The sequence below is a fragment of the Emys orbicularis genome, chromosome 18 (assembly GCF_028017835.1).
Source record: "Emys orbicularis isolate rEmyOrb1 chromosome 18, rEmyOrb1.hap1, whole genome shotgun sequence".
In the NCBI taxonomy this organism is placed as follows: Eukaryota; Metazoa; Chordata; order Testudines; family Emydidae; genus Emys; species Emys orbicularis.
Window position 1 is genome coordinate 586,433 of NC_088700.1, and position 12,839 is coordinate 599,271.

The 12,839-nt window shown below is 40.8% G+C and overlaps 1 protein-coding gene across 1 annotated transcript in view; it reads left to right on the forward strand.

Annotated features, from left to right (window-relative positions):
- Nucleotides 1–12,839, forward strand: part of GARNL3 (GTPase activating Rap/RanGAP domain like 3) — a 199,076-nt gene that overhangs the window by 130,654 nt on the left and 55,583 nt on the right. Inside the window, exons 16-20 of the mRNA XM_065418845.1 lie at nucleotides 1,198–1,313; nucleotides 4,434–4,538; nucleotides 9,370–9,444; nucleotides 10,689–10,800; nucleotides 11,577–11,675. Coding sequence (XP_065274917.1) covers nucleotides 1,198–1,313; nucleotides 4,434–4,538; nucleotides 9,370–9,444; nucleotides 10,689–10,800; nucleotides 11,577–11,675 — 507 coding nt within the window. The remainder of the gene's footprint in view (nucleotides 1–1,197; nucleotides 1,314–4,433; nucleotides 4,539–9,369; nucleotides 9,445–10,688; nucleotides 10,801–11,576; nucleotides 11,676–12,839) is intronic.

The following is a 12,839-nucleotide window of genomic DNA, read 5'->3' on the forward strand; positions in this document are numbered from 1 at the left end:
CAGTTCAGCTGTGTCCCTCCCCACCCCCCCACCCCTCCCGCCATGTGCTGCTCCTGCCCACTGCCTTGGAGCTGCTCCCCGAGACTCCTGCTTGCTGTGCCGGGGGAGAGGGAAGGAAGAGGGGGGCTAATGTCAGGGTGTCCCCCTCCACCCTGCTTCTGCACCCCACTTACCCCATCTTCCATAGAGCAGGGGGGACACACCAGGGCTCAGGATGGAGGGAGCTTGCAGCAGCTGCGGTCTCAGCAAGCTGATCTAATTAACAAGGCAGTATACTTAAAGGGGAAATGCGCATCTCTCTCTCTCACACATACCCCCTCCCTCCATTCCTGCTGCCTTGTAGAGTGAGAGAGTTAACCCTTGAGGGCTCAGCCAATTGCTAGTTCATCAAGGGAAATATCCCACCCTCTGACTCCTCCACCTCAACGAAGCTTCACAATCATCATCACTGTGTACCAGTATTAAATTGTTTGTTTAAAACTTATAGTGTGTGTGTGTGTATATATATATATACACACACACACACATATATATATATATATATATATATATATATACACAGTCTTTTGTCTGATGAAAAAAATTTCCCTGAAACCTAACCCCCTCATTTACATTAATTCTTATGGGGAAATTGGATTCGCTTAACATCGTTTCGCTTAAAGTCGCATTTTTCAGGAACCTAACTACAACGTTAAGTGAGGAGTTACTGTACAGCAGTATTTGACATTGTTTGGGCCTCACATTGAACTTAGCCAGAAGGAACTCTGAACTTTTCAATACAATTCTAAAGTATAAGGCAGCTGCACTGACAGCCTGTGACATAGACAGTATGGTGGTACATTTTTTGTCATATATCAAAGAACTTCAGCACATTTGCTGAGATTCAGGAAATGGTTCTTTTTAAATTAACTGTGAAATAGTATCTTTCTGGATTTTTATCTGGTTGTTTTTGTGTCTATGAAGAACGATACTAGCTAAATAAAGTTTAGATGCTCAAAAGAAAATAGGGTTAAAAAAACTCTTCATAGTCATGATGATAATACAACTAGAACTTTTAGTTCAAAATATGCACAAATGTGAAACAAACCCAAATTAGTAATTTTGCAATGAATATCCTTACATGAAGACAACTTGGATTCAGTAAAGGACATGAAACCCCTTTAAGTAACACATCCTCCTTTATTCAATATGTTTTAGTAATAAATGGGGAAAAAGCCACCTTGGAAACCCCAACATTTGCTCAGAAACGGCAGCGCACTCTAGACATGCTGATTCGTTCTTTATACCAGGACCTCATGCCTGATCTACACAAGGTAAATCCAAGACTTGCGTGATCTTTATGCACTTCATATCACCCACAGTGGCATATTGAGTGGCCTATTGCTCAAGAAGATATCCACCCTGGTGAGTATTGATTTGCATACAGTAAGTTGGATAGCAAAGGGGTGTTTTTCCTCTTTACATTTTAATTGCATGAAAATCAGCAAATAAGTCATAAGAACAGCCATACTGGGTAGCTCACCTGCACAGTCAAGGCCTTCACATTTATTCTTCCTTCAATGATTGGCTGATATGAGAAACGTTGCTTCAGCAAGTCACTGAAGCAGTGAGAATGGTGCTTTATCTCTTCTCACTAGGACTTAAGACAAATTGAGACAAGTCAGCCCTTACTCTTAATCAGTAGAGGTCACAGGAGCACTTTTAGATGCAAGATCAGCAACAGATTGGACACCATGAGTCATCTATTGGTGTCCAGACTCAAGCAAAGATATCAGTGAATGTCTGTCTTAATCTCTTTGGTCATATGGGTACTTGCACTTATGTGACACCACATGTCAGATTGCATCTTTATCCTCTCCAAGTCTGGCTGAAGTTGATCTACCAGCCAAGCAGACACAACATGACTCCACGAGTGCTTGTTCCCGGGAATGTCCTTTCATCAATACTTGGTGGAACGATCCTCTGAATGGCTGTCCGGGAATGTTGTTTGTGTCTTCAGCTCCCACTGACACTTTAGTGAAAGATACAGTACCTTCACACAGGCTGGAGAGCGTATCTGGGTCATCTGCAGACCCAAGGTTTTGGTCCCTAACTACATATAAACAGTCTAGAACTCAGTGTCATGTCCCACAGACCTCAAATCTGGGTCTGCGGGAACTGCTACGCTCCAACCCTCCACTTGGTAGCCTGCTGAGAACTGCTTACTCAGGACCCGTGAAGTCCAGCTCCAGTTCGAGACTGTACCCCTGAGGTTGTATTTGCAGAGTCCCAGAGCAGCCGATTGGCCCACTGACTTTACTTAAGCCATCAGCAGGAACAGGAAGCTATCCAAATAACTGGGATCCACCCTGCTCTGGACTGTGTGCCTTGTGCTTCCAGCTTGACTTCCTGGCATCCCAACCCCTCTTGACTCCTGGCATCTGGATTGTGGTTCTGATCTCAAGCTTGTCTCCTGCTTCTGATCTCCTGGTATCTTGACCCAGCTGACACTCAACTCCTGTTTTTTGACTGTGGACTCCAGCTCTGACCACCAGGTCTGGCTGCCCACCATCCAGCTGTGACACTCAGGGCCATTCATCTAGCTCTGATTCAGGACACCAGCATCCAAGTTTTGACACTACATTAACAGGCAAGGAGGAGCAAGATCATCTCTCCCCATGCCTACAGGAATTCTCCTACTGGAATCAATCTCATAGTCCGACACTCATGTGGGGTTCAAAACAATTTAGGTGACAACTCAGTAGAAAATGGTCCCTCGAGCTTTCAGTCCTTCAGATAAAAGTTCAGAAGTGGGATCATTCCTCCACATACCTGTTCATGACCACTTTAAACAGCACATTTTGATCCGGAGGAGAAATGAGTCTGCATGCTTTCCCCTGGTCACTCTAATTACTAGGGTCCTCAGGAATGTAATACTGGACAGGGGTCAAGTTATCCTAACAGCCCCAGTGGGGAAGAGGGGGAGGTGAGTTTTAGTATTCAGAGATGGTACACTTATCAGTTCAAGTTACTGATCAGTCTGGACATCATAATGCAGAACCAAAGACTGGTTCTACACCCAGATTTAGTGTCTCTACAGCTAACAATCTGGATGTTAGTAGGCTGATCTTGGAGCATAGACTTTCCGCTGCAGAGGTACAGGATCATAGAATTATAGAAGATTAGGGTTGGAAGAGACCTCAGGAGGTCATCTAGTCCAACCCCCTGCTCTAAGCAAGACCAACCCCAACTACCGGTAAATCATCCCAGCCAGGGCTTTGTCATTCTCATATTCTCATTCCGAGCTTAAAACCTTTAATAAGGCATACTTATGGGGCCCAGTGGAAACAGTTTTCAATATGGGTGTGTCATTATAATTTTACCCATTGGAGGGGTCTGTACCTGTTATTGAGGTAATCTGTTATCATTAAAGCATTCAGATGTCTTGACTAGATCTAGTAAAGTTCACTTAGCACTGATATCTGCCTATTATCCTTCAGTACAGGAACACGCAATTTTCCCCCATGATTTTATTCCTACTGTAACTAGTTTTTTGAAGGGGTTAACACATATTTTTCCATCTGTTAAGGATTTTTCCCTTCTCTGGGACCTAAACATAGTCTTCCTGATGCAGCCTCCATTTGAACATATGTCATCCTGTTCTTTGTATCATTTGTCTATTAATATGGCATTCTTGGTGGCTACTACCTCTGCTTGCAGAATAGCAAAATCCAAACACTGATGGCAGGACCATCTTATACCACCTTTCGTGAGGATAGTTACTCTTCATCCTCATTCCAAATTTTTGCCTAAAATAGTGTCAGACTTTCATTTAAATCAGTTCATTCACTTGCCAGTGTTCTTTCTAAGACCTCACTCATCCGCTGCAAAGGCTAAACTTCATACTTCGGAAGCTTTTAAGCGCGACCTTGTATTACTTCAATAGGACAAAATCATTTCCACAAACCATCAAGACCATTTGTATCTTTTGGTAATAAGTCCAGAGGATATGCTATTTCAACATAGAGACTCTCAAAATGGGTGTCAGACAGCATTAGAAGTGAGTTAACTCCTCTGTCTCGTATCAAAGTACATTCTGCCTTACACCAGGCCCCTTATACTAGGCCTCAAGTCTCAGGCTCTCCCTTTCTACTGCATATGTCATCTTTCATATACTGGATAGCACCTTGATACATGTGAAGAGTATTGCAGCTACTCCACAACCTTGTAAATCAAAAGGCTAAAGCATGCATTCTTAGATTCATCAGTAGGAACATTTTAAGGGAGGGCAGTTATTTTTTGTTAGTAATCTAAACTTGAACTGAGGTCACAGGAAAATGCTGAAAGAATACAGCAGAGTCAAGTAATGTCAGATGAAATTTAAAAAAAATTGAAAAAGTTTGGGTCAGTAAGACTCTCTCTCTCTCTCTCTCTCTCTTTTTTTTTTTTTTAAGAACATGCTTAATAGGAGGTCGTTCAGTGACGTGTTACCAGAATCCCCTAGATCAGCACGGAAGAAAGAGGAGGCCCGTCAAGCAGAATTTGTCCGACTTGGTCAGGTAGGTTTTATGTAGAAAGTATTGGTCAAATTAATTACTCCACTGGCATGTGTGGAGTAAGATTAGGGATGTCTGGCCAAAAACAGGCTTGTGAGATTCCAACTGGTTCTAGCTTATCTGAGGCAGAATGATATAAGCAAATCAAGGTGCTGACTGCATTTGCTGCTGTTAATTTAGTCATGGATCTCATTAAATATATTAGGAGCACTTTCAGGAACAAACCTGTCAGCAGAAAGAGGGAGATGTATTTAATCTGTATTGTGGTAATACAGCATTTAACACTTATCTGAAGTGTTCCCTTTATTTAGTAAAATTATATTATATTATGGGAAATATTTAGAAAAATGGTGATGGTAACTCAAAGCAAAAGAGACCTTGATAATCACACAATTTTTGATTTCTATAGTGTAAAAATGTAGATTCAATTTACTGATTTTGTTTTAATTTTTTAAAATAAATTGACATACAATGTAGTGAAGACGACAAATGTGTTGGAGAAAAACAGAGTTCTCACTCTCTTTGGTTGGGTGCAGCAAAGTCAGATACTTTATTCTCAAGCAATTGTGCATAGAGGGAGAGAGTGCACTAGGACACAGGGTTTCCCCCTCCTAGGCAGGTCTCTCTCTAGAGAAACAATTACAGCAAGCATTTATACCTTTTGTTACATACAATAATGAGCAACAGCTGCATTGTGTTTATACATAGGTCATCCTGATATCTTATTTTTCACATCTATTTAGACTCTAGTCTACATTCCATATTTATCTACACAAGGTTGCAACAACTTCTCACACAGTTCTTTCCCACTCGCCTCACACAATCCTCGCTTCTACAAATCTTGCGTTATTAGGGTTACAGCTAGCCTGACTCTTGCTCACAGAAGAGACTGTTTGCATTGAAATCCCCTTCAAATCCCTGTCAGTTCTTGCTCTACTTCCACAAGTGCTAGGGCAGAAAATTACACTAGCAGTAAGTTAATTAACTAGGCAATAATATAAATGACGGAAGTACAGCTAAATAGGGAATTGAGCAGAATTACATTCACAGAAAGGATAACGATCAGAGGGTGAGTTATTAAGGAAGCTGATTTAAGTAAAAAAGAATAACGATTTTGAGATGCCACTGTGGATTTCTGAAGAAAGAATGAATCAAGGCATATGTGGAACTAGCAGGAAGCAAAGATTTAAATAAATCCAAAATATGACAGGCAGCCTTTTTTTGGTCTGGAAATAATTGGCTTACCTCCTTGGCTTCAGTTGAGGTTCAAAGTTCTCAATAGTGCAGCTGAGGCGGAGAAGTGCAAAGATGTATAGGTATGTATAGGTATTGTGAATTTGGGCATCTCTCAAAATAAATTAGCTACTTGCAATGCTTGCTAAGAATTAGTTTTCCTATCAGTCTTTAAAAGGAAGTTAAAAACATAAGAATAGCCATACTGGGTTAGACCAAAGGTCTATCTAGCCCAGTATCCTGTCTTCCAACAGTGGCCAATGCCAGGTACTCCAGAGGGAATGAACAGAACAGGTAATCATCAAGTGATCCATCCCCTGTCACCCATTCCCAGCTTCTGGCAAACAGAGGCTTGGGACAGCATCCCTGCCCAACCTGGCTAATAGCTAGGGCCCTACCAAATTCACCGCCATGAAAAACGTGCCATGGACCGTGAAATCTGGTGTGCTTTTACCTTATACTATACAGATTTCACAGGGGAGACCAACGTTTCTCAAATTGGGGGTCGTGACCCAAAAAGGAGTTGTAAGGGGATCACAGGGTTATTTGAGGGAGCTCCCAGTATTGCCACCCTTACTTCATCGCTGTCTTGAGAGTTGTGGCCGGAGAGCGGCGGCTGTTGGCTGGGTACCCAGCTCTGAAGGGAGTGCCCTGCCATCAGCAGCACAGAAGTAAGGGTGGCAATACCATACCATGCCACCCTTACTTTTGCACTGCTGCCTTCAGAGCTGGGCAGCCAGAGAGTGGTGGCTACTGACTGAGGGCCCAACTCTGCAGGCAGCAGCGCAGAAGTAAGGGTGGCAATACCATACCATGACATCCTTACTTCTGCGCTGCTGGCGGTGGCGACTCTGCCTTCAGAGCTGGGGTCCCAGCCAGCAGCTGCCACTCTGCAGCTGCTCAGCTCTGAAGGCAGCTCTGCCACCGGCAAGGCAGAAGTAAGGGTAGAAGTACTGCAACCCCTCCTACAATAACCTTGTGACCCCCCCCCACACACACACAACTCCTTTTTTTTGAGTCAGGCCCCTACAGTTACAACACCATGAAATTTCAGATTTGAATAACTGAAATAATGAAATTTGCAATTTTTAAAATCCTATGACTGTGAAATTGACCAAAATGGACAGTGAATTTGGTAGGGCACTACTAATAGCCATTTATGGACCTATCCTTATCTAGTTCTTTTTTTAACTCTGTTATAGTCTTGGCCTTCACAACATCCTCTGGCAAAGAGTTCCACAGACTGATTGTGCGTGGTGTGAAAAAATATTTTAAATAATATTTTAACAAATATTTAAACCTGCTGCCTATTGATTTCATTTGATGACCCCTAGTTCTTGGGTTATGAGAAGGAGTAAATAACACTTTCTTATTTACTTTCTCCACACCATATTCCCCCTTTGTCGTCTCTTTTCCAAGCTGAAAAGTCTCAGTCTTATTAATCTCTCCTCATACGGAAGCCGTTCCATACCCCTAATCAACTTGTTGCCCTTTTCTGAATCTTTTCCAATTCCAATATATCTTTTTTTGAGATGGGGCAACCACATCTGTATGCAGTATTCAAGATGTGGGCGTACCATGGATTTATATAGAGGCAGTATGATATTTTCTGTCTTATTATCTATCCTTTTCTTAATGATTCCCAACATTCTGATTGCTTTTTTGACTGCCGCTGCACATTGAGTGGATGTTTTCAGAGAACTATCCACAATGACTCCAAGATCTTTCTTGAGTGGTAACAGCTAACTTAATCCCCATCATTTTATATGTATAGTTGGGATCATGTTTTCCAATTCCAACATTGAATTTCATCTGCCATTTTGTTGCCCAGTCACCCAGTTTTGAGACATCCTTTTGTATCTCTTCGCAGTCTGCCTGACACTTACCTATCTTGAGTAGTTTTATATCATCTGCAAATTTTTCCACCTCACTGTTTACCCCTTTTTCCAGATCATTTATGAATATGTTGAATAGGACTGGTCCCAGTACAGACCCCTCAGGGACACCACTATTTACCTCTCTCCATTCTGAAAACTGACCATTTATTCCTACCCCTTGTTTCCTATCTTTTAACCAATTACCGATCCATGACACAACTTTCCTTCTTATCCCATGACTGCTTACTTTGCTTAAGAGCCTTTGGTGAGGGACCTTGTCAAAGGCTTTCTGAAAATCTAAGTACGCTATATCCACTGGATCCCCTTTGTCCACATGCTTATTGACCCCCTCAAAAAATTCTAGTAGATTGGTTAGGCATGATTTCCCTCTACAAAAACCATGTTGACTCTTCCCCAACAAATTATGTTCATCTACGTGTCTGACAGTTTTGCTCTTTAGTAGAGTTTCAACCAGTCTGTCTGGTACTGAAGTCAGACTTACCGGCCTGTAATTGCCGGGGTCATGCCTGGAGCCCTTTTTAAAAATTGGCATCACATTAGCTATCCTCCAATCATTTGGTACAGAAGCTCATTTAGATGATAGGTTACAGATGACAGTTAGCAGTTCTGCAATTTCACATTTGAGTTCCTTCAGAACTCTTGGGTGAATACCATCTGGTCCTGATGACTTATTACTGTTTAGTTTATCAATTTGTTGCAAAACCTCCTCTAATGACACCTCAATCTGGGACAGTTCCTCAGATTTGTCACCTAAAAAGAATGGTTCAGGTTTGGGTATCTCCCTCACATCCTCAGCCCTGAAGACTGATGCAAAGAATTCATTTAGTTTCTCCGCAATAGCCTTATCATCCTTAGTGCTCCTTTAGCATCTCGATCGTCCAGTGTCCTACTGATGGTTTAGCACGCATCCTGCTTCTGATGTAGAAGTTATTCCATAAAGAGGAATTTGCTTTCTTCTTTGTGTGCATTATTCAATCACTGTTGGTTCCATTTGACTATACGGTACTGAAACATTGGATTTTGATCTGGTTGTGAAGCTCTTCTAATCATTGACAATATGGAAGGATAAACTAATTCAGATTCTCATTTGTCTTCTCACTGCTACTTTGTGCAACATTGGTATTGTGTTCTGTACTATGAGCTAAGTATTTTTCAAAATCAGCATGCTTCTGTTGACCTGCATCTTGAAAGGTTTGTAATGCTGTTCATGACAAATTTGGGTTATATCATTCCACAAGAATGTGCAAATAGTGTCACTTAATGTCTTGAAATGCACTTTTGAAAATGTGACATCAACTATATAGGGCCAGATTCTCAGCTGGTGTAAAGGGTGTAATTAGCTCATGGACTTAATTTGTGGGTGTGAGGACTTGTTATTATTTAAGGTGTTCTCCATTAATATATTTGCTATGTTAAGTTTTGTTTTTGCCAACAGCAGATATATATTGTCTAAAACCATATAATTTTCCAGCATCTTGTTGAACAGTTTAATCTCTGCTCAAAACACACGGAATGGCTGGTTTTCTTATAAAGAAATTATGTAATGTGGCACAGAAATTCAGAGCTGGATCTATTGTAATTATAGTCTGAAATTGCTTCCCTCCCTTCCCCAATAGTCAGTCTCCATATCTTTAGTATTTATTTATCAATTTGGTGTTACCAATTAAGAACACACTTTAAATGAAATATCTGTCTTGTTTAAGGCACTGAAACTGAAAACCATTGTGAGAGGAGATGCCCTAACTAGTTCAGCAACCACAAGCCTCTATAAAAAGGAGGTGAGTGGACATTTATACATGATAATATGCAAAGTTTGCTCAAAATCTTGGCTTTCCAGGTTCTACTGAATATGGGACTACATTCCAAATCTTATAATGCATATATGTAATTTGATTCAGTAACAGAAGAGAAAACATTGACATATTGATCCATGTATCGGTGCATAATATCAAAATGGTTCTGCAGGAAAGGCCCAGTAAATGGATGGGTATGGAAACTATCTCTGAACTTAAAGCTGGTTTCAGCAATCCTACTTTTGTTTGGATGGAGTAGTAAATGAAAATGCCAGTTGATTTTTGTGTACATTTATGTGATACTTGTAACTTTTGCTTCATGCAAATAAAATTAAATTGCATTGTTGTTTCTAATAAAGAGCCAGATTTTTCCTGGCCATAGTGTGGGTGTGCAGGAGTGGAAAGTGCAAGGAGCACCTCTGTGCACTCTGCACAGAGGCCAGGTGCAGAAGAAGCCCCTGTGCTTGGAGAAATGCAGGGACTGCACAGTCTATGCCCCAGGGACATACAGCATCCTGAAGAGGTTAGAGAGAAGGTGGTGCCATGGTCTGGCCCCTTTCTACACCAGCCCATGAAGCTGGTCAGGTAGAGAAAGCTGAGTCATCTAAAGTGCTGGTACAGCATGTGCACTTCCCCTGCATAATTCCTGCTGGAGCTACTTGGAAGGGCAGTTTTGCACCACCACTAGCACATGCCAGTGCCTAAATGCCACAATCTGGACCATAGAGCATAAGGAAATTCCATATAAATGTTGGTAAACATACATTCTGGATCTGAACGTTATTTCTGAAGCAGAAACACAGAGGAGATGTTTTCAAAGTGTTTCACTGGTTATCTGCTACAGGTCACACTCAGTAGAGTCAAGCTGCTGACCTCCCATACTTCTGGAAATTTACCCCAGATGGTTTATCTTGAAGTGTAAAAACATTCTGAATACCAAGTGCTGTCTCTTCCTGCACCTGCAAGATGTGACCTTTTCCCAAAAGGAGATTCAGTGCCCCAGTCTCACAAATGTAGCTTATATTTATTAATCTCTCAAACTAATTGACAGAGGGAATTTTTGCCTCCCCCGGCAAACAGACCAAAGTCTGATATTTTTAACTCCAAAAGTGCAGCTTTGAGCATTCTGTCCTGAGTTACTTTTCAGCTATTGTACTTTAAATTTTCTCTGTTGATAAACTTTGTATTTCCTAGTGTATTTACCATACACTGCTTATGTCGTTTCACAGCCATGGGAGTCCCAATGTTTCTGCAGTAATTTTCCTCATGAAGTTGTTTGTGCGGATTCTTGGGGCCAGTCCTTGCTAGTTTCTACAGATGTTGGTGTCCTGCTAATAGATGGTTAGTGAATGATCCAGCATTTGTCTGCAGGTCAATATTTTTGTACCTGACAGTTTCAATCTGTGGTGCCTATGAGGATGTTAGCAGCTCTTCACTACTTAAGATAGTTAAAAGTCCACATCTATTACTATATATCCTTACTGTCAGGGCTTTTATAGCTTAACTGCAAAAATTTGCTCTGCACTAAAACTAGGCAAATCAGATCATCTTGGGGGCCCTGTTTTAATGCAGACTTCTGAATATTTTATTGGTTTCAGATGCTGTTTTCTTGACTGTCTGAGAGGACTTTTTATTAAGCCAAATCCAAGCTCAAGGGGTGTCCATGCAGCCTGCTTGTACTTCACAGTCCTTGATGCTTCCACTGAGCCTGAGGCCAAAGGTGGCTGTGTACCATTTATGTAGTCATCCAAGCCTGTTTCCTCCCTAGCACTGATTTTGTGACTCTAACGCCTCTTCCCTAGAATGCCATATAGGGTAGTCATGATTCTGAGGAATGATATTGGGGGTAGTTGGTTCTCAGCAATTTTTCTCAAACTTTCCAAAAACTGTTCCTTTTAGGCTCTGTTTTTGCTATATGATTCACATCAGTGTAACTCCTTCTAAGAAGGAACTGCCATCTTTGGTACTGTATATAAAGTGGCAGTATGCCAGATGCCTCATTTTCACAGAAAAATAACCACGTTTTTATTACAAGAAACAAGATGCTTTAAAATCACTAGTCAGCAAATTGTAGTGTCAAAAATGTGTTCTAATTGGGGGTCATGTTTCCTTTCCAGATGGCCAGTCATCAGTGCAAGTATTTGATAAAACTCTCCAGGTGAAACAGATGCATGTGCTGGAAGCTTTGGACCTTTTGATTACCAGAGCAGACAAAGGTAGGATTCCTTACCTCTTGGTTCCAATATGAATGTGGCTGGCACACTATTACTTTACTCATAGCTCAGTAGAAGGTAACAGTTTATGCACTTGCCCTTTCAGAATGCTATTTCATTTTGTCAGTAATTATCTTTTAAAAAGTTTTTTCCATTTCTACTGTATTTATTCCCAGGTCTCTCACCTTCACCTGCCTTCTTGCTTTCCTACCCAGATGAATTTCTTTGACTATTTCTGATCCAATGGTATGTGAACAAGTTTACTAGTCAGTACTGGTGGAAGACAATGTCCCAATAACTGACGTTATGAGACACTGGCGTTACACTTATACATCACTTTGTTCCCACTTATCATTGGAGCTTCCAGCAGTATGAATATGCAACACCAGATCTATCATACAGCAGAAGCTGCTTTTCCTTCGATGGGGAAATCCTCTTAGTTTTAAGTAATTCCTGCTTGTTGCTGGTATTGTAACTTTTTGGACCAAATCCTGCTTACCTTATTCACGCAAGTAATCCTACTGACTTTAATGAGCAGGAGTCACCATCCTAGTTTACAAGCCGGAAGACTTATTAGAATTGCCCTCCATTCCAATTGCGATGGTCAGGAAACAAGTGAATTCAAGAGTTGAAATGTCTCGGTTTCTGTAGTTCTAATATCTGCCAAAATGCAAAGTTAAAATATTTTCTATAGAATTAAATAGATATTAAAGTGGGAACAAGTTCTTGGCAGTATCTTTTCTACAACTCATTTTGATTTAACTCAGCTATATCATGAAATTTATACATTTACTTATGTTCTGTCAATTATCAGAAGAAAGCCTGTAGTAACAGTGGCTTTTAATCTTGTGACAAAATTCTTACCATGCTCTTCACTCCATAATTTATAATAAATAAATATTAAGGGGATTTGATATAGACAGTGGAGAATGTTTCATACTACAAGTGATTCTATGATTGCATTATACTATACCCTAATGAAAGAAATGTAAAGTTACCAATAGACACTACAGTTCAAAGGCATAAGAGAGTCACAGTTGCCTCTTTAGTATTGTATTTCCATATTGTGAAAGTACATAGAGAGGTGTAACACCAGCTAGGACTTAACAGAGGTAAATCTCTAGTGGTGCTCTGTCATATACATTTAGGAATATTAGAAGCATATCC